The 21,985-nt window shown below is 46.5% G+C and overlaps 2 protein-coding genes across 5 annotated transcripts in view; one reads left to right on the forward strand and one right to left on the reverse strand.

The window, feature by feature from the left end:
• Positions 1-21,985, forward strand: part of RTF2 (replication termination factor 2) — an 89,052-nt gene that overhangs the window by 23,958 nt on the left and 43,109 nt on the right. The window lies entirely within an intron of this gene.
• LOC125432765 (beta-1,3-galactosyl-O-glycosyl-glycoprotein beta-1,6-N-acetylglucosaminyltransferase 7-like) lies at positions 11,075-21,764 on the reverse strand. Of its 3 annotated transcripts, none has more exons than XM_048496668.1 (5): positions 21,376-21,763; positions 20,729-20,860; positions 18,465-19,501; positions 16,082-16,177; positions 11,075-12,334 (listed from the first exon to the last, which is right to left on the reverse strand). In XM_048496668.1, exons 3-5 carry the CDS (start codon positions 19,441-19,443, stop codon positions 12,108-12,110), a joined length of 1,302 nt encoding a protein of 433 aa, XP_048352625.1. In that variant the 5' UTR covers positions 19,444-19,501; positions 20,729-20,860; positions 21,376-21,763; the 3' UTR covers positions 11,075-12,107. The 3 variants fall into 3 exon arrangements, with proteins under 3 accessions (XP_048352625.1, XP_048352626.1, XP_048352628.1); XM_048496669.1 differs by having other exon boundaries at positions 20,729-20,866; XM_048496671.1 differs by lacking the exon at positions 20,729-20,860 and having other exon boundaries at positions 21,376-21,764.

Raw genomic sequence — 21,985 nt, forward strand, 5'->3', positions numbered from 1 at the left:
GATGGAAGAAGATGGTCTCATCTCCAAACTGAACAATGTATTTAAGAAGCTCTTCAGGACTTGATATCCGCTGGTCAGCCCACCCTGTCAGTAGCATTCTGCAGTGCAGAATGTCTTCATAGAGCTTGAGCCCATCCACATCACTGCTGTAGACATTGCCCAAATTCACACACTTCTCCAGTAGGTCTTCTTTGTCAGAGCAGCAGTGGCGTAGGAGGTTAAGAGCTCGTGTATCTAATCTGGAGGAACCGGGTTTGATTCCCAGATCTGTTGCCTGAGCTGTGGAGGCTTATCTGGGGAATTCAGATTAGCCTGTACACTCCCACACACGCCAGCTGGGTGACCTTGGGCTAGTCACAGCTTCTCTGAGCTCTCTCAGCCTCACAGAGTGTTTGTTGTGAGGGGGGAAGGGCAAGGAGATTGTAAGCCTTTTTGAGTCTCCTGCAGGAGAGAAAGGGGGAATATAAATCCAAACTCCTCCTCCTCTTCCTCCTCCTTCTCTTCTTCTCCTCCTCCTCCCTCTCAATCTGTGTTTGTAGGGCAGTGTCAATCATTCCTCTGCTTACAGCCAAATTTTTCTCTATCGTTTTCCACTGGGCAAAGCACTCCCAATGACTTCTCCTGTTTTCATGAATAGTAATCGCGTTCCATCTTTTCCACTGGTAAAACCCAGATTCCATCTCAAATGTGGTCTGTTGTTCTGATCTGGAAAACAGAAGGCAACAGAAACAGAATGCTGCCCCTTTGGAGGGTGAATACATGAGCCATGTGCGGGTCACTGCCTTACCGCGACCGTCTCCCGATCTCAACTGGAATCACCCTTTGGTCATTCGACGATTTTGCTTCCCTGAAGGTTTGAAAGGCCCCTTGCTGTTCTGGAAATTCCTGGATCCCTTCTGTATCATTAGCATTCTCAAAGCATCAGAAATTACTGGTCTTTCGGTTTCCTTGTCGAACTTCAGAAGCCCCACATCATGCTTTCAGATGACTTTTGGAATGGAGGATGTCGAGGAGTGTTTGCCTGCTGCCAGCTCCCCATGTTGAGGTTTGTTGGGAACAGGTTCTGTCTCCCCAGGTACTATCTCTTCCTCTTCTTCCATCTCAGGAGATTCCAGCTAGTAAACAGTTTCTCTCTCCCCAGTTAAAATCTCTTCCTCTTCCTCCATCTCAACACCTTCTGATGTAGCCACCTTCGTGTCTTCCTGTACTTCTGGGGATGCTGCACTAGATACAACCTCTGCCACTGGGAAACTTGTTGAAGGACCCGGTAATTCTTCAGACTGCATTGAAGTTGATTCCTTGGGCTTCTTAAAGTAGGTGATGAAGCCTGGGCTTAACTTCTTTGCTGCTGCCTCTGCCATTTTTTCATCTCTTCCGACCTTCTGCTCCACTCAGCCTTTTCTTTGGTTGTCTCTGCTCCGGCTCCATTGTTTTAGTTCCACACACCAATTGCTTTTCACCTGTAATAATGAAGAACATTGTACATCTCTCCAACAACTTGTCAACAGTGCCTGGGACATGGACAATATGCCAATATGCCCATTAAAACATTCCTTTCTACTAAATGTACTAAATAAATAAGATGAGTCATTTTGGTGTAAGCGGTGCAATCCTAGGTGTATCTTTGTTTAGGACTCCACTGAAGGATGCCAACTGTTAGTAGGAGGGGGAGTTGACTGGCTTCTGTTTATTTAACAAAGGTCTGAAACACAGAAATGAGCAGGCAGAACATTTCAGGGCTAACTTGGGATCACCAGCTGATCCCTGCAACTTAACACCACCATCAAAGGGATAGTGCATTTTGTGTGAATGAAGGATATTCTTTTGCCCAACCTGGATTTCACACTGGCAAAGCGGGCCTCTGGCACCAAAGGCAGGAAATCAAGATGGTGCCACTTAGGCCCCTTCCGCACACGCAAAATAATGCGTTTTCAAACCACTTTCACAACTGTTTGAAAGTGGATTTTGCTATTCCGCACAGCTTCAAAGAGCATTGAAAGCAGTTCGAAAGTTCATTATTCTGCATGTGCGGAAGGAGCCTTAGTGCTAAAAAAACAAAAGATTCTGGCATTAGTTATTTGGCAAGCAGTATAAATGAATTGTGAGTGCCAGAACATGACAATCGCCCTGTAATGATGGTAAAAATGGACCACCTCATAATTTGTGATCTAGGGAAATATGTTCACTCAAATGTCTAATGACAGAGGGAAAAGCTGTCACACTCCCTTGTGTTTGCCACACAATCTCAGTTTAGATGATGCTTGCTGGAAATCCAAACAGATGTCAACAGATACTGATGGGTGCTTCCTTGGAATGCTTCAGGGGCCACCCCCTATCTGCCTTACAACACTGTGTATGTAAAGTGCTATTAAGTCCCAGTGACTTATGGCAACCCAGTAGGGTTTTTAAAGCAAGAGATTAACAGAGGTGGTTTGCCCTTGCCTCCTCCTTCATAGCAACCCTGGTATCCCATCCAAGTGCTAACCAGGGCTGACCCTGCTTAGCCTCACAACACTACAGAGCTGGAAAGCATGACGCAATACACACGTGTACCCCAAAGCAGATTTGTTGACCGTTTGCCCTCACTCCCTAAAATCAAGCCACACAATTCAGGAGGCAGTGGATGCCCATTCATAATGAGCTAGTGTCCCCACCAAGAAAATAGTTTAAGTATCTCCTAAGAAACAAGCCAGGTAAGATGGCATTTATCTCTTCACCCTCCCCACCCTCCTCCTTGCTGCTGTTTATGGTACAGGTACAGATCTCTCAAGTTCATGAAAGGTTCCATCACACAATGGGGCAAGTGAGATTTCAACACCAGCTTTTTCAATTCATGCATAATTTCCTCAGCTCTCCTGCCACGGCTCTGCACTTTCCATCCACACTAAATGTACAAAGAAAGTCCTGCTTCAGCCGCCACCCATAGAGCACACAAAACATCTGCCAGTCACAAAGATCACTTTGAAGCAATACAACAATGCTGCTGCCATTTTCACTGGGGTCCTCTAAACGGGGGCAAGAATTAGAATGCCTGGTTTGCAGTGAACAGACTGGCTACCAAATTCCAGAAGCTGCTTAGAGAAAGCAATGCTCAGTCATGGTTTTGGAATGCTTCCTTGTTCCTGAGCTATCCAACAGCTAGCACAACCTCCTCCCCACCCTCATGAATGTTTAATAGTGAGCTAAACAAGCAGAGATTGCTTATTTTTCAAAGGTCACCGAGAATCACTGTTCACTTCACATGACAAGCCAGGAAAGCATTACCTCAACACAAAAAGGCATGAAGTTCCCAATAGGCAGCACACTGAAGCACGCAAGAAAAGCAGACTGTGAAGAATGCTCTCAGCTAGCTGCCATTCTTAGCTACCATATCATTCATCTGCAGTTGCTGACCGTGAACACTGAGCTTCTTCTGTAGGATCAGCATGGCCTGGAGCCACAAAGGAACCTCCCCTTCCATGGCTGGTTCCAATCCCCTTTGGAAGCTATCTTAAAACGGGTGATCCCTGACATCCTGTGGCAGGGAGTTACACAAGCTAATTGCTCTTTACCCAGAAATGCTACTTTTGTTTGGAACATGGGTCTTCCCAGCCCTAATCTGCCACTCTGACTGCTTTAAATTTAGCGCTGGCTCCAGGTTTGGTGCGGCAGAACAAATAATCCTTGTGCGCTCCATCCCACCTGTCCCAGCAGAGATGCCAACCCCCAGGTAGGGCCTTGAGACCTCCCAGAATTATGACTCCTTTTCAGACTACAGATATCAGTTTCCTTCGGAGAGGGAAATGTCTGCTTTGGGGGGGGGGGGCGACGACTCTAGGGAATCACATCCCTATTTCATTCCCTCCTCTTCCCAATTCTCCAGGAATCCCTCAACCGAAGGAGACAAGGCCATTCCCATCTCTCTCTTTGCATCTGTGAATTGCTTCAGGTCCTCAAAAGGGAAGCCCCTTCCCTCCCCCAATGCAAGTAGGCCACTGATGCAAGGAGAGGAAAGAAGCCACAGTCGAGGCGGGAATCCCAGCCCTTCTGGAGACAGGTGTGAAAGCAGGCGCGCAAAGAGAAGCCGGGGGTTGGGGAGCTGCTGAGCCTTACCTGCTGATTGCTGAATCGCTCAGGCGCTGGGCGGGCTGCCCTCCTGTCACGTGACTCCTGCACCACCGGCCCCCAGGCCGCCGCTGCCTCGGTGCCTGACCTCCCTCCTCCTCTGACTGACTCCTGGCTGGCAGGCGGCAGCTCCACAGGCCACAGCACCAAGTCCACGCTGCCAGGCAGGAGGCGGTGGAAGCGAGCGGCGGCCTCGTGGTTTTCAGAGTGCCGCCGTCCGAGGACCGCGCAATAGAGGGCAACCCCGGAGAGGAAGCGGGCGGCCCGGCCCGAGCGGCAGAAGTGGCGGCATGATGTGGGAGACCCCAAGGGGGGGGTGGCGGCGGCTGCTGCTGTGGGGCGGGGGCGTGAGTGGCTGCTGGCCAGGTCTTGAAGAAGCGGGTGGGCCAGCCCGGGTGGGACAGGCAGCGCCATGGCGGCATGATGTGGGGGACCCCTGGGGTGGCGGCGGCGGCTGTTCCGTGGCAGGGGCCATGAGTGGCCGCTGGCCAGGCAGGCCTCAGTGGAGTCCTTGCACTGCCTTCCAGGCCAAGGGGCCGACCGGCTGGGCAGGGGGAGATGGTGGGCGGGGTCAGGGCAGCCACGCTGAACTGCGGAGGCGGAGCTCTCCCCCGTCCTGAGTTTGACTTTCGGTTAGCAGGCTGCTCGGGTGGCTTGTGGGCCGGGCGGCCGGGTCCAGAGTCGGCGGGGCCGCTCGGACATTGTGTCGCCCCCCACACGACCTACAATTTCTACGCCCAAGGCAGCTGCCTCTTCTGCCCAATGGGTAGTCTGCCTCTGTCAATATCAGTTTCCATATAGAACTAACAGATCTACAGATCTGCTTAAAGAAAGTTCAGAATATTCTGAAAGACCCGTCTCACCCTGCATGCTCTTTTTTAAAAAAATATTACCATCTGGCAGATGATATAGGATTGTAAAAACAAGGACAACTAGGCTCAGAGACAGCTTCTATTCTAGAGCTGTGGCTATGCTGAACTCTATGATGTCGGGTTGACGTGGCTGTGGCTGTGTAGGGATGGTTGGAAGGGGGATTGTGGAAGATGGGCTGTGAGGACTGCAGAAATGTGCATCGGGGGATGTTTGTATTTTTGTTGTGCGTGCACAATGACATTAAAGTTTATCTATCTAAGAACTGGAAAGAACTGAACAGGTCTTGACATTGGCAGAGCAAGAAAGCTTGTGTATGCACAGGGAGAAGGGGCAGATGGCCAGTGGTTTTGATGCTCTCATTTTCCCATCCAGATCATCTCTAGGCTGCTCCCTCCCCACGAAAGAGAAGATCCTGCAGTCCCTTTAAAAGTCAACGTCACCAGAGGCACAATGGATGGAAATCCACTTTTAACCACTTGGCAAGTGACTGGTCACTCCCGTGTGACCTCTGGCCCAAGCCTGCTGCACAACACGAAGTGTATAAGTTTTGTACACCGCTTCCCCCCACCCCCCCAATATATATATATATATATATATATATTGTAAAGATGTTTGAGAAAGCTTGGATCCAAGGGATCGGCTTTCCAAGAAAAGAAGGAACCGAAAACCAGCACGAAGCAGGGGTTATTTAAAGTGAGCTCGGCTGCCAAAGGCCTCTCTTACAACTGTGGGAAAATGTTTAATGATTTATTCTGGAGACCTAGTTAAGCCACAGACGAGAGCATTTGAAGGCAGTCCCCTTCTCGTTGTGGTGGCTGGCCTCAATCCAGGTATGTACAAACAATCTGACGTTAACCCCTTCAGTCTCACTGCTGAGGTGAAGACCTCTTGAAAGCTCCAGAAGAAAATCCCCTTGAGCATAACAGCAATCAGTGCAGCCTGTCCTGTTCTTTGGCTCGCATTTTTGACTTCCAAAGAAGCAGAGTTCACCTCCCTCCTCAATTCAGCAGTGAAGTCATTAATAATTGGCAAATTCCTCTGTTGAGCAAGGGCGGGACTTTGTCGAAGTACAAAGTTATGGTAGGTCTGTATCTGGGAAATTACCAAAAAGAAATGCTTCAGTTCCTGTTTCCAGCAGGACGATGTGGTTCAAGTAGAGCACTTAAAAATAGATCATTTGAAAGGCACATCTTTTTGCCAGAACACGTTCTTGTCGTCTGCTGGACTGTTGAAAGCGTTAAGATTACATACTATCCTCAGTGAGAGCAGAGGTTGAATCTATTTGTTGTTAATTGGCTAACGGACTCCCATCGCTGAAGTTTAAATTTTCCCATCAGAAGTCATTGTCATGAATTGCATCCATCTCTGCGTGAAAACTCCCTGAGTGATCGGCATGATATTCAAGTGTTGAATTCATTAAATGATACAGAAGCCTGCTAGGAAGCATCATGCATGTTGTTTCCTTGTAATATTGTGAAACAGTAGTAGCGGGTGTCAGCAGTGTGGGTTGGATCCATCAGAAAGGTCCACACATATAAGTCTTTGGCAGGGATGGAGTCATACTTTAGGCATGTATCTTTTTGACTGGCTCCAATCTGGTGACTTATGCCCTACCATTCTGCTCGGAAGCACAGCCACTCCCATCTGAAGAAGTTTGTTTGTTTGTTTGTTTGTTTATTAGTTTTTTATACCGCCCTATCCCCAAGGGGCTCAGGGCAGTTTACAACATAAAATCTAATACACTACTAACAAGGAGCAAACAATAAAAACAATTTACATAGGCTCCAACAATTTAAATTACTAAGATAAGTGATAAAATCCCATTTAAAACAGCGGTAATATAGTAAAAGTAGAAGGCGCCCAATAAACCTAATATCAAACCCTCCCCTCAGAACAGAAAAAGAGGTGGACGGCGGGTCCCAATGATATAGGGTAGCCTGATGTAAAAATAGAGCAGAGGAAAGGGGGGGCACCACCTCAGCAGCTGGACCCTCCAAAGGCCCGGTGGAACAACTCTGTTTTACAGGCCCTGTGGAATTCTCCAAGATCCCGCAGGGCCCGGACAGCTGGAGGAAGAGTGTTCCACCAGGCTGGGGCCAGAGCCGTAAAGGCCCTGGCCTGTGTGAAGGCCAGCCGCATCATTGAGGAGCCGGGGACCGCCAGCAAATTGGCCTCTGCCGAGCGCAGAGGTCGAGTAGGAACATAAAGGGTAAGGCGGTTTCAGGTGGGTAGCCATGTTGGTCTGCAGTAGAAGAGCAAGATTTGAGCCTGGTAGAACCTTAGAGACCCACAAGATATCCAAGGTATAAGCTTTCGAGAGTCAGAGATTCCTTTGACTCTTGGAAGCTTATACTCTGGATTTCTTGTTGGTCTTTAACGTGCTACCAAGCTTGAATTTTGCTCTTCCGACTGAAGAAGTATCCTTAGACTGGGGGAAGGCTTTAAACATCATTGAATGGAGTGATATAAGCCCCCTGTCCTGGTCCTGCCAATTTAATAAGCTGTAGGAGATGGACCCTATTTTTCCCTGGGCATGAAAGACCTGCTTGCATCCTAGGACCTGCAGTGGAGTCCTAGATACAAGAACCGAAATCTGAAGGTGAAGTCAGTCAAGTGCACATAGCTCCTCTGTACTGTCCCAGAAAGAGATGGGAGATGTTAAATTGCCCAGAAGATGAGTTGGCCACTCTGGCAATCTGCTGATAAACATGCATTGGGTATTAATATCTTCATATCTGTCCCCCCTCCCCCCCAGACGGCTTCCACTAAAAGCCCAAAGTTTAGAAAGGAATGTTTTGTGATTGTATGTAACTGCCAAGTGGGAACACCTTGTGCCTGGGGTTGTTTCCCTTTATTTTCTAGAACTGTTTCTTGTTCAGACAGCAGAGGCAAAGTCTTTTTCTGTTGCGGCATGCTTTCAGAGATCCGTTATATGCCGGATTATTTGGAAAGAAGTGATTTCCTCTTTGCATCTGGATTGTGTCACACTATCCTCAAAAGGCCACTTTTGTTTTACTGTTCGGCTTTCTGCGTCTGTCAGAATTTTTGTTCCTCAGAGCTACGCATGATGTTTTGAAGGCTATTGGTCTTTTTGAAGTCCAGCCGCTGGAGCTGCTTTTTCCTAAGGGGAGAACAGCATGATGTAGCAGAGAGATTTTTTTTTTCATTATTTTCTCCCCCTTTTTTCTATTTAAAAATACTACTCTGCCCCTAGTTATTTTTACTTCTCCTGGGGGAAATTTGGAATGATCGGCGGCTCTGTTTTCCTCCCCTCAGATTGAGTGCAGGCAGGTTGGTGGTGGTTGTTTTGCAGAAGCAAAAAAAAAAAGGTAAAGGTTGGAAGGATTAAAAGACCTTTCGACCCCGAGCTGTTCTTCCTCTCAGGAAAGCTGCCCCCACAGTTATATTGGGAAAAAGCAAGTCTTAAAAATGAGCATGGATTTAGCCCAGCTTGAGTCTAAGAGCTTGCAGTAAAGCAAAAATAACACAAGTGTTCAGTCTCAGTAGCTGGTCTGTGATGGATCCAACAGCTTTTCCGAAAGCCAGTGTGATGTATTGGTTATGAGCACTTGACACTAATCCAGAGAACTGCGTTTGATTCCCTGGGTTTGATTCCACTACATGAGCGGCAGAGTCTAATCCCGTGGTGGCGAACCTTTGGCACTCCAGATGTTATGGACTACAATTCCCATCAGCCCCTGCCAGCATGGCCAATTGGCCATGCTGGCAGGGGCTGATGGGAATTGTAGTCCGTAACATCTGGAGTGCCAAAGGTTTGCCATCACTGGTCTAATCTGTGAGCCAGGTTTGATTCCCCACTCCTACACATGAAACAGATCACACAGGTGATCTGGTGCTAGTCACAGTTCTCTCAGAATTCTCCCAGCCTCACCTACCTCACAAGGTGTCTGATGTGGGGAAAGGAAGAAAAGGAGTTTGTAAGCCGCTTTGAGCCTCCTTACAGGAGAGAACGGTGGGCTATAAATCCAAACTCTTCTTGTTTTTTTTCTGGTGCAGAAGGAATCAAGAAGGTCACCTTTGCGTGCCCAAAAGGCTGTGCAGGAGATCAAGTATACGCAAAAGCTGTGTGTGATTGGGGCTGTAGTAAGGAGAAGAAATACCGGTAGGTGAGATTGAGTGAAAAGACTGGCTGGATCCAACCGCATAGATTCAAAGTTTACATCTGATCTGACTTTTAAAAAAAAAGTTTTGGTAGGACATAAAGTATATAGAATTCACTGAATTGCAGGTAACAATATCAGATACTATATACATGGGCTGTTTTTTTTTTAAATTGAGCATTTTGAGTTGGATAGTTTGAAGAAGGCTGAGATGTATAGAGTGGTTTGACTGTTTGATTAATATGTAAAATTAAGCCCATGCTTAGGAAAGCAGTTCTCTTCACAGCCACAGATTTTTCTTTTCCTGAATTGTCTTAGCTCAAGATCACGTTCTTCTTTGAGTCAGAACACTCAATTTACTGGGTTGGATCTTGTGGATCCGTTAGCTAGCAGCGGCTTCTTTCGCCTGGCACAGGGAGTCTTCCTCAATGCAAGAGGCTGTTCCAGGAGAACCTTTTGGCTTGGGAAAGACCCCGTGCAGTAGAGGAAAAGACTACTTTGGGCAGAACAGACCTGGAGGATACTGCCCCCTGTTTGAATGTATGCACCATAACCTAGTTGATGGAACACCTAAGTCGCACTCTGTAGACAGAAATCCTTTCTGTCCTGAAGACTTCCCATTGGATCAAAACACAGCATCCCACACCTGTGGTCTCAAGTAGTAGAGTCATCAAAGCATAGTCGAAAGTGGTCATAGCTGAAGACTGCCATTGAGGGGGAGCTTACCACCTCCATGGGCAGCTGCTTCCATCTCTGAAGTATTATTTAAAAAAATAAATCCCTAATGCCCTGGTTTTTCGCCTGTAATTTAAACCCATTATTGTGAGTCGTATCTTCCATGTCCGCTCTCTGCCGTTACTTCTAAGTGACAGCCTTTCAAATACTTAAAGAGGTCAATCATGTCCCCCTTTAACCTCCTCATCCCAAGACTGAACATTACCAAGTCCCTCCCTTGCATGCCACCCCTTACTCCCTCCCCTCCCTCTCCCTCTTCTAGGGTGGGTGGGCCATGTCCAGATGCTGTGGCCCCTCTCCCTCCCTCCCCTCCCTTGCATGCCACCCCTCCCCCTCCCTTCACTAGGGTGGGTGGGTCATGTCCAAATGCTGGGCCCTTCCCCCTCCTTTGCATGCCTCCTCCTCTCTCCCCTTGCATGCCACCTCTCTCTCCCTCCCTCCGACTGATACTTTTCTGCTTGGTCTCCAGACCCCTGATCATCCACATGTCCCTCCTCAGCCATCACTCCATTCTGTCCACATCCTTTTTGAAGCAAAGCCTCCAGAACTTCAGGTGCTGCCTGACCAATGTTGTGTGCGGTAGGACAGTGACATGGTGTGATTGGAACGATATGCCCACATCGATACACCCCAAGACCATATTAGCCTTTTCGCTGCTGCGTCACACTGACGGTGCATATCAGCTTACAGTCCACCCATACTCCTAGATCTTGTCCTCACAGACACACACACAGAACAGACTATGTTACTTCCTTATTCTTGCAGTATATGTAGCTTTCATCCAGTACTATGTGACAGAAGAAACCCAAAGGGTCATTCGCTGCTGGCAAGACCACTGACTATTCCTTTAAAAAGGTGCTATAAAACAGGGATGACCAACTTTTCAAAAATTCTTTGGGAGTCCTCCATAAAATCACCACAATTATGGGGCACAGGTACTTAGCGCGATGGGATCATGATCCATCAAACTCTGAAATATGTAACATCAAGGCATGAGACTTATCTGCTTCTCAAAACATTTGGGACCCAATTTTCTTTCCCCATGTCATCAAAACTATGAACCAGTATATTTTGTTAATAATATATCATTGTTTTGTTGTCTTTGTTGTTGGATGCCCGTGTTCTAAATGGATTCAGTTAAATTTTCAAGAATAACTCGGGTACCAACACACACACTGATCCCAAGAGCTTTGGAAACTATGAGCACACAGAAAGCAAAAGATCCATGCGTACACCGGTCCTCAGTGTCACGATCACATATAATCTCAAACGTTCAATAACTTAGGTGGCATGGAATAGTTTGTGCTATAAACATCTTGTACAAGCGCCACGTTTTGACATTCCACTGAAATCTGCAGAGTTGCTATATAATGGCTAGGATTTGGTTGCGTGCAAGCAGAAACATAAACAGGCTTTCTTCAGTTCTGCTTGGGCGAGATCTTTTGCAGTACCTAGCATTTTGCTCCCTACATCTTTACAGACCCTGTATCATTATAGATCACCCTGTCTATGGAACACCCTATGGAACATTCTGTCTATGCAACACCCAATTCCGTCTTGAGCCTTTTTCATAGATAGTTCTGGAATCTATGTACATTGTGTGGTTGTTGCTTTTCATATTATACGTAACTTTGTCTATACCAGCAACTTGGAATGTTTTAAAAAGGATTTTTGTCATCCAGTCGATGACACTTCAGTGAATTGGTCAACTTAATTGATTTGCTATACCGACAGTTACGCTTGGATTCAAACCAGGAGGAGGAAAAAAATCATTCACATTCTTAGATGATAATGTTTGCTGCACCATATATGTGCATCTTAGAGGCATTCCCTCCATTTAAACAAGAGCCCTCAAATGCCTCTTGTATATAACACCTGTCACTTAGGTGATACTTTTATTCAGAAAATACTATGAAGCGTTCTAAAACATTTGCTTCCAGATGAATTGGAGGAAGCTTTGTTTACTGAAGTTTTAAGAGGCCTTTAATCAATGAGCCGATCAATTAACTAAGTGCTGCAGCCCTGATTGATGTATTTGGAGAATTTATTGAGCTTATTTTTATAATGCCTTTCCATCCAAAGGGGCTTGAGGCCAAACTGCTAAAGATAGTGGATCCATGAATAATTTTTTCCCCTTGTAATGCTGTTGGTGGTCCCAAAATATACAATACGGGTGCTGCATTGGTCAGGTTTCATTTCTGCAATGTACATGTGAAACAAAATGGCATCCTTTGGTTCCTGTCTTCCGTCCTTGTGATGTTGGCCATGGTTGACTCAGATGTTGGGCTTCATGTTAAAAGAAGGATGCTCCTGTAAAGCCCAGTGTTCTTCCAATGGGACTTCAGCCTGCTGGAGTACTTTGAGTCGATAATGCCTCTCGAGACATTCCATGACAAGCGGATACGTTTCTGGCTCGAATTTGTTAGCAAACAAATTGGGAGATTCGATGATCCATTTTATATCACCGAGTCCGTACACACAGATGTCTCTGACATAATGACCTGTAAATAAATAAACAAACCTAAATGGTAAACTGGCAGTCCAAGATTGAGTGCATTCTAGAATGGGCAGTGGGCAGTGTATGACTCATGGTATGCCCCATTGCTCTCTCACTCTTTTCCCTTTGCCATTCCCCCTTGATTGTTTTATTGACACAAAATTTCCACTTGCCCCAGCTTCCGTACCATCTGTGGGCAGTGCTGGCTAGAATGAGGCATCTTAAAGACACAGGTTGGGGCAGACTGGGGATCCCCTGGAGGAAGTCAGAGTAGAAGTAGTATGGAAAATAAAGGGGATTTCCCCCTCACCCATGCTTCACCTTGACATTCTTTGCTTGGGGGTGCTATACTTAAGCAGAAAGAGGATGTACTGTGTTCAGTTCTGGTCACCACATCTCAAAAAGGATATCGAAGAGATAGAAAAAGTGCAGAGAAGGGCAACGAGGATGATTGAGGGACTGGAGCACCTTCCCTATGAGGAGAGGTTGCAGCGCTTGGGACTCTTTAGTTTGGAGAGGAGACGCCTGAGGGGGGATATGATTGAAGTCTATACAATTATGCATAGAGTAGAAAATGTTGACAGAGAGAAATTTTTCTCTCTTTGTCACAATACTAGAACCAGGGGGCATTCATTGAAAATGCTGGGGGGAAGAATTAGGACTAATAAAAGGAAACATTTCTTCACACAATGCGTGATTGGTGTTAGGAATATGCTGCCACAGGAGGTGGTGATGGCCTCTAATCTGGATAGCTTTAAAAGGGTCTTGGATAGATTTATGGAGGAGAAGTCGATGTATGGCTACCAATCTTGATCTTCCTTGATCTAAGATTGCAAATGCCTTAGCAGACCAGGTGCTCAGGAGCAGCAGCAGCAGCAGCAGGCCATTGCTTTTACATCCTGCATGTGAGCTCCCAAAGGCATCTTTGGTGGGCCACTGCAAGTAGCAGAGTCCTGGACTAGATAGACTATGGTCTGATCCAGCAGGCTTGCTCTTATGTTCTTATGATGTGTGCAACTAAGAGAAGAAATACCCACATGTGAAGCTGTTCATAGTTTGAGCATGCAAGATATAAAAGCTTGTGCACGTTCTGTGACTGGGCCTCATCAGCACAGACAATACAGTATTGCTCTGAAGTAAAAGAAGGTTCCTTATCCTATATAGATTATGAATTAAAATTTGGAAAAAAAAGTTCTTTAAAGTTCTGGCATACAACTGCTAGGTGGGATTGGATCTGCTTAAGAGGAGTGGCTTAGAAGTTTAAGGGCTACAGTCTTGCCTCTTGAGCAGCACCCTAACCCCATTCTTAGCCTGAGTTATATAAAATGGGGCCAACCCAGACCCAGCCCACCAAGTGGTTTTTGTATCTCTTTGTGGTCCTTGGAATGCAAAGTTTGCATGTTCCAGCTGTTGTGAATGGGGAGGTTCTTTGTATATGAAGAAGAAGAGTTTGGATTTGTATCCCCCCTTTCTCTCCTGCAGGAGACTAAAAGGGTCTTACAGTCTCCTTGCCCTTCCCCCCTCACAACAAATACCCTGTGAGGTAAGTGGGGCTGAGAGAGCTCCGAGAAGTTGTGACTAGCCCAAGGTCACTCAGCTGGCGTGTGTGGGAGTGTACAGGCTAATCTGAATTCCCCAGATAAGCCTCCACAACTCAGGCGGCAGAGCGGAGAATCAAACCCGGTTCCTCCAGATTAGATACATGAGCTCTTAACCTCCTACACCACTGCTGCTCCTTATATGAATATATGAATTAAGGGCAATATAAAGTGGCCTTATTTAGACGGTCAAGAAAAGCCACACTGAATATTGCAGGGGGTAAACTTGTTGCCTTCTGTGCAAAAGCAGTGAAGGAAATGGTTTGGGGTGAGAGCAAAGATGGACAAATAAATGGAAGGTCATTTCCCTCCTTTACTTCTGTAGTGGTTGCAGGAGGGTTAGGGTTGGGAGGTTACAGGAGGTTCATTCAATCCTTGCAAAATGATGAGAACTCGTGTTCAGAGCAGGCTGTTCCTGTTTACATCATTGAAACCCAAGGTTTCTGGAATAGGTACTTAAATCTCTGGGTAATGTTTCCTCATCTTATTCGTATTTCCAGCAAATGACATTCGCATGTTTATGTGTATCCTGGGAGATTAAAGCTATATTGCACCAGTCGATATGTAAATGCTACTTGTCAACCCTTCCCAGCATAAAAATTATTTTATATAATTACCCATGATGAGAGTTTCAGGGGAGTGGTCACGTTAATCTGCCATAGAAAGCTAGATTTGTTTCCAGTAATATCTTTGGGACCAAAAATCTCACTGGTCTCTAAGATACTACTGGAGTCAAGCCAAGCTCCAGTTACGTAGTCTCACCCCTTCAACAGCGTCTCTTTCAGAAACCTCAGAAAAAGAAAACAAAATCTGGGTGAAGGGGAAACTATCTTGTCTGACTACCTCACTGTAGTAAAATTCCTCTGGCGAGATATTTTATTTATTGACTTCATTTGTACCCTGTTTTTCTGTCCATTGGGGCCCCAGGGGTAGCTTCGTTCACTCTTCTCTCTTCCTTACAACAACCCTGCAGGATAGGTTAGGCTGAAAGCTTCCATGGCAGTGGGGATTCAAACTTGGGTCTCTCAAGTCCTAGTCTGACACTCCAACCCTATACCAGACTGTACCCTGTCTCAGAAAAAGATGGTAGTTGGATAGTGTATTCCTCCGCCACAGAACTTTGTTGGTTGTAGCAATGTCTAATGTTCAAAGAAACTGAGAAGAAGACCCAGCAGCGGCTGGGCAAGCGGTCAGCGAGAAAGGGCTGCAAAGCTGGTGACCCCTCTGTCCTTTTTGTGTCACTCCTTGCCTGCCCTTAGATTGGTACTATCAGGTCTAATATCCTTCTTCTTCTCGAAAGATAGTTGTGGGGACTCCTCCTAGCTAGCAAGATAGCAGCATCCCATCTCTCCCTCTTTCCTATTCTAAATGTACTTCCTGATAAACTTTTGCCTTTTGCCCTTTTAATCAGCATGTAAGCCGCTTCTTTGTGCTGTAAACTCCAACCAACTCAACATGCTGGACCTTCTTTGTTGTAGAATGGTCCACCTGTGTTCTAGTGATAGTCGTTCAGTGAACTGCCGGTATAAATACTCTTGAATCAAAGTGCCGTTTTCAGTAATGCATGAAATAATTGGCTTTGACAAAGGCAGCTCATAAAAATGAACAACAATTCTCATGTCCTGAGAATGATATAGTTTAGGGCTATGTTCTAATGTGGAAGCAGACCATTTTCTTTGCTGCTGAACCTCAATTGACTGTACTGACATCTTTATCTGAGGCAGAGCATAGTAGTGTACACGCAAGTCGACTTCAAGATGAATGTAATCATCACTTTGTTACTATGGTAAATGTAGTAATTGCTAGAGAACTCTCAGTTTGATCCGCTGCTACCTGGTGGGATTTCCTCTGCTTTGTCTGTTTTGAGATGTACATTGTGGGTCCAATCAGAAAGCTATTAAGTGCCTGTTGTCCCTTAGAAATGGGCGCTAGATTGGGTGACAACCATCTTCCCTACTCTGATGTAGTGCCAGCTTCCATTTGTTTGAGCCTTATGTTGTCAGCTCAGCGCTCAAGCTGTATCCGAAGGAACAAAAGCATTGTGTCTTATCAGTGCCTGGTGCAGAGAGCAAGCGCACAGTGCGTTTCGAGGCAAGCTTGCCCGGTCATTGTGTTACCTTCGTGTCACCTTTGCACACTAGTCATTGTGTTACCTTTGCAGCCGTTGTGGGCTTTTCCTTCTTGATCTCTCCACTTGATGGTCCGTATGTTTCCTTCCCAGTCCGCGTCCGGCGTGGTGCCTGGGGCATCTAATGGTCGTGTTAAAAAGAAGGGTTCATTATTTAAAATGCTGACTCTCTCTCCCCTGCATTGCTCCTTTTGCCGTTTCAGTGGGGCCTCATCTCATGACTCTCTTAGGAAAAAAACAATTGCTTCTGTTTCTGAGGCCTAGTTGAGGATGAGGGAAGGGGAAGTGCGCAGAACGTCTTAAAATATTTCAAAGCAAAGGCTGCCTGCAATTTCTCCGGAAGGTGTAGGAGGTCCCCTGGCACCTGGTCATGGAGACGATGCACGTCTTGGCATCAGAAGGGAAGTTCTGCCAAGCTGTAAGAGAGACACCCGGCCTTGGCACATCGTGCTTTCATGGAAGCTCTGTCCCCCCTATGATGTGTGGCATGCAAGGAGGGGTGGTATGCAAGGGAAGAGGAGGGAGTGAGGGGAGAGAGTGAGGGGTGGCATGCAAGGAAGGGGAGGAAGGGGAGGAGGCTCCTCTTCCCTTGCATGCCACCCCTCCTTGCATTTTACACATCATAGGAGAACAGAGTTTCCATGAAAGGGTGTGGCGTGATAGTGTGTGCAACACTCCCTTGCTTGTAAGGAGTAGCCTGGCAGGAGCAGCCTAAGGGAAGATGACAAAACATTCCAAGAAGTTACCTTGGGGAGGAACTAGGCTGGCTCTGCCAATACGGGCAACGGAGTGGGAGAAGACAATCTAGGTCAGTGGTGGCGAACTCAGAGCCCTCTTCGTGGGCACACGTGCCATTGCCCATTTGGGCACTTGGCAGTGGCATAGCGCCATGAGGGCGAAGGGTGTGCGATGCACTGGCATGCGCCCTTGTGGGGGCATGGCAGGGGTGTTTTGGGGCGTTCCAGGGCAAGATGGGGGTGCGGCAGGGGCACAGGGTGCACGCATGCCGTGGGCGCAGTTTCCCCTCGCTCCCGCCCCTGGCATGCGGTCTCTAAAAGGTTCGCCAACACTGAACTAGGTGGTGCTCCCAGGTGATCTTGTATGGAGGGTGTATCTCAAACTCCATTCCCCTGATCTCATGCAGTTTCTTCGATGTAAGACAACAGGCTCTCACTTGAGACAAATCCCTTCATGCATCAGCAATCGGCTGCCAGACTTAGTTCCAGCATCTCATATTGTGAAGGTTAAGAAGAAGAAGAGTTTGGATTTATATCCCCCCTTTCTCCCCGTACGGAGACTCAAAGGGGCTTACAATCTCCTTTCCCTTCCCCCCTCACAACAAACACCCTGTGAGGTAGGTGGGGCTGAGAGAGCTCTGAAGAACTGTGACTAGCCCAAAGTCACCCAGCTGGTGTGTGTTGGAGTGCACAGGCTAATCTAGCTCCCCAGATAAGCCTCCACAGCTCAAGTGGCAGAGCGGGGAATCAAACCCAGTTCTCCAGATTAGAGTGCACCTGCTCTTAACTACTAAACCCCACTGGCTCTCTTAAAGGTCCACCCATTCCCAATCTTTTTCTTCCCCAAGAGGACCCAGAATACTGTGGACATGTATCACCTGAGACTGACACATTTGAAGCACTGGTCTTGCCTGAAATGTGGGGAGACGGGGATATCATGGGTTCACTTTTGCTGCTCATTTCTGTGCATCTTATCCCCACCCCCACCCCTTGGCAAATCTTTGACCCCTGTTTCTCAGACTCCCCTTTCTCCCCAGGAGATGAATTGTGGGAACATTTTTGGCTGGGATATTGGGAGGGTAGAGAGATTGTCAATGTCATGAGGGTTTATGAAGAGTTTTCCAGAATAGAGAAAAACACAATGTTTTATGGGTAGTTAACGGAGGTGCGTCTAAATGAGAGATTGTCCTGAACATCTATATTCCTATGTGTTTCAGAAGCTTTTTTGTTTAAAGTCAGCATAGAATTCTGATGCCTTCAGAATGTTATGCATGTATTTGATGCTTTGAGATGGGAAAAGCCCTTCTATTAAAAACTAACAGGTTTTGTAGATGAATGGGTTTTTTAAAAGTAATATCTAGGAGGCTGTACCAGCATTTTGATGCTGAATATTGTGGGTTTACTGTTTTTATGAACTCTGAAGGGCCAAATGAGAAAGTCATTTTGACATATTAGCTCCTAATTGATTATCAATGGCTGGAGAATGAAATGTGTGGGTATACTCTGTAGTATAGGGGTATCCAACACTGATGCCCCAGATGTTCATGGCCTATGATTCCCATCAGTCCCTGCCAGCATGACCAGTTGGCATGCTGGCAGGAGCTGATGGGAATCATAATCCATGAACATCAGGGGCACCAGAGTAGGACATGTATAAGAAATGTTGCTTACCTGGGAGCCTGTTCAGAGTGACCCAGTAGTGCTCATCAGGACTGTAGGTGTCCCTTGACCATTCAAGCAAATCTTTTGCACGTTCATCGGTCAGTGCAAATTCTACGAATTTTCTTGTGAGTACATAGTAGGCACTTCCAAAATACAGAGTCAAATTGTGGGGTGGTTGACCTTTCACCTTCTTCGTTGGATACACGTAAGATTTTCCCGCGTGTACGTATTCATTGTAACTTGTGTGTGTTCGATATTTCATGTGAGGTGGCTGAACAATTCCTGGAGTCATGTTCTTACCATTCCATTTGCTCTTGATATATTGCACCAGCTCCTTGTTAGTTTTGATGGGGAAATCCTGCCCACATAGGTTTACAACATAACTCCATTGAGTTTTGGAATGAATCAAATCGTGCATGCAGTTGATATCCGCTTGCAGTCTAGAAAATCCAGCATAAACGACGGTCTCTCTTTTCGAAGCAATGAAAACATTTTCAAAGCAATTAACCAGCATTTGCACGGTTGCCTTGTAATCCTTTGGTGATTTTTCGTCAATGTGTATGCAGTAGATGTTTTGAGGCATATAAATGGCTCTGAACAACTTGATAAACATCTCTAGCTCTTTGTGAATAGTGATGATGTACGCCAAAGAGAAGTTCCCTTCTTCTTCCGACAGCGGCCTGGTAATAAAATGGAGTCTCTTGTGCATCGTGGAACAGTTGCACGGAGTCTGTATGCAGGTAGACATCTCTTGTCCACGAAGAACCTGTTCACAGAGGTGGCCAATTTGAGGAGCAGCATCTTTGCCCTCAAAGAGAGCCGAGCACAGCTCGTCTGGGTAGAAACCACATTCAGCTAATCCTGGGGAAAGTTTTTGCTCATTGGCTCCCTTGAAGGCTGTATTCTTGATGTAGAAGAAGGCAAAGATGAAAACGCTACCCACTATGCATACTAAAAACCCAGATTTGACTGCCTCAAGTTGGTTCATCTTCTGTGGTCCAGATGTTTTCTTTTAACCATCGTTCAGGGAAGCATGTTCAATCTACCTGAGGAAGGATAGGAAGAGAGATCCGTGTTTGACTTAAGATGAGTGGGCATTCTGTCAATCACAAACTGCACCTCCTCTCTCCCTGTGTCCCTCCCCCCTCCCTCCATAGAGCATCCAGTTATAGGTTAAGCCTGTGTCTATGGAACTTCGTATATCGGGAACTTTCATGAATGCAGTTTTAGGGTGAAAAAAAAACATGCTTAACTTCCCCTTTCAGAACTGGCTGTTCTTTTCTTGCCTTTCCCATTCTGGGGTTTAGCGTTCAGTTTCTACCTTTATTTGAACTATGTCACTTCAGTAATTGACCCTTAATATGATTACTTTTATTGTAGATTCTCATTCCTGCAGAAGATTGTGTGTGTGGGGTGGTGGTGGTGGTGGTGTTACTGTCCTTGTAAAGGCTGATACCCAAAGAGCTATTTAATACCATCTAGAAATGTTTGATAGAGCCAATGTGCTATTGTGGTTAAGAGTGCTGGACTCTAATCCAGAGGACCAGGTTCGATTCCCCACTCTTTCCACATGCAGCCTGCTGGGTGACCTTGGACGAGTCTCATTGCCTATGGGGGTCACTATAAGTCAAATGTGACTGGAGAGCGCACACATACAAAAATGTTTGATGCTGCCTTTCCAAAGATACCCCCCCCCACACACACACACACTATATTGCAAGGTGCCCTCAAGCTTCCCTGCATCCACAGTGGGGGGGATGCACGGGGGGGGGGGGGGCGGAAATGCTTTTGCTGTGTTGTTTGAGAAGCACAAAGTGGGCATGTGGAACTCTTTGTGCAGTTCCTCAGCTTCTGATCCTATTTCCTTTTTAAAACTGTATTCTTATGTCCTGTGTTTGATCATGTTTGTTTAAGTCTGCGGTGTTTATTGTTGCAGCGCTAGTGATGGTACCTTAGCAGGCTTTCACCACCGCTTTGTTTATTTGGATCACGGAGGGGGAGGGGGGTCTGTGCCACTGTTGTGATGAAAACTGATCAAGGCACTATCTCTCTTTTCCCCCTCCCCCTCTTTTGGTTTAATTAGCACCAAAGTGAATGCTTTTGACAGCAAGGTATAAAATAAAATTAGTGTGTTTAGCACATTTCAGATCGCTCCTGGTCAACAGGAAAATTCTGACCCTAACAGCACAGCTTTTTCCTTGTGGTGCTATTTCTGGCTAATGTTTCCCAGTCCCATTTTAGCAAAAAAAATGTGTACAGTCTCATGCTTTTACCTTTCTGAACATATTCTTGCACAGACTTGGCTTTGTTGAACCATCCTGTGACTCTCAATGCAGCAGTATGTGCTCCTAGAGCTTAGAGAGAGGTAAAGTCTCCATCCTTGGACACTTAGGTGCTGAATATACCTAGCGCTAGAAGAGAAATACAGAAGGACAAGTCTGAAAAGCTCGGTGAATGCCTAGCAGTTTTCTGGTACTGATTTACTAGTATTGATCCCAACCCCCCACCCCCACGCTTCAACTCATGCTTGAAAACATTCTTCAGCTTAGTCAATGTCGGCACATAAAATCCATAACATCAGAGGAGTGCTATATTTTCAGCAACAGTGATGGCTGAATTCTGTTTTTTGATACCCCGTAAACGTCTGTTTCGCAATGCCGCTATGCTTTCCTTTTCTTTTCTTTTTTAAAAGCAGAACAGCTAAGCTTAAAAATCAGTTTTATCCCCTCTGGCTTGATAATTCTGATTTCAAGCTTTTTAGAACAGAGCAGGTGGGGGGGGGGCACACCCACGCAAACATACCATTTTAGGATGCATCATGCCATAAACCTTGATTCTCATGCCTTGATTCTCCTTCAGAAAGGCAGGCTAACAATGACGGAAACGAAAAAAAATGAAATGAAATCGGATTTTTCCTTACCGACATGCCCTGGGCTTCAGCGAAGGAGACTGCCTTTCCCTCCACTTCATGATTGCAGAAATCCGTCGCGTGGAACACTAGCTGGAAGACATATCCATTTTGCTGTCCAGCCCTGTCTTTGCATTCGGCATCTTGTCCCTGTGCAAGTCCGTCTGTGCGGGCCTCAGAAAAACAGCAGGAACGCCGGGCCCAGTGGGATGTTCATCTGGAAGCCCACAAGCGATATGCTTACTGTGTAAACACACACAGGGAAACAAGCCACTTGATACGAGGCTGGAGAGCCTGCTTTGAATCAGGGAAACTCTCGGCTGACTCTTGCATCGCACCAGTCTTTGGGGGTGGGGGGGAGGAGAGGAGGGAGGAGGAAGCTTTGCGGAGCTGGGTGTAAGATTTTCTGAACTCGGCAGAAACACGCTCGCTCTGGAGACTGCAGGCTGCTGCCAAGGGAGCAGCGGAGCCAAGAATAGATTAGCATAATGGATTCTCTACCCTGTTGTGAGTGTTATGGGGGGTGGAGGAGCTGTGGGAGATGGCTGCTACACAAGGGCGAGCAGGGGCCGTGTCAGGAGTGTGGCATTGCAGAGGGTCATTAAAAAGGAAACAACGCAGC

Source organism: Sphaerodactylus townsendi, linkage group LG05 (assembly GCF_021028975.2).
Source record: "Sphaerodactylus townsendi isolate TG3544 linkage group LG05, MPM_Stown_v2.3, whole genome shotgun sequence".
In the NCBI taxonomy this organism is placed as follows: domain Eukaryota; kingdom Metazoa; phylum Chordata; class Lepidosauria; order Squamata; family Sphaerodactylidae; genus Sphaerodactylus; species Sphaerodactylus townsendi.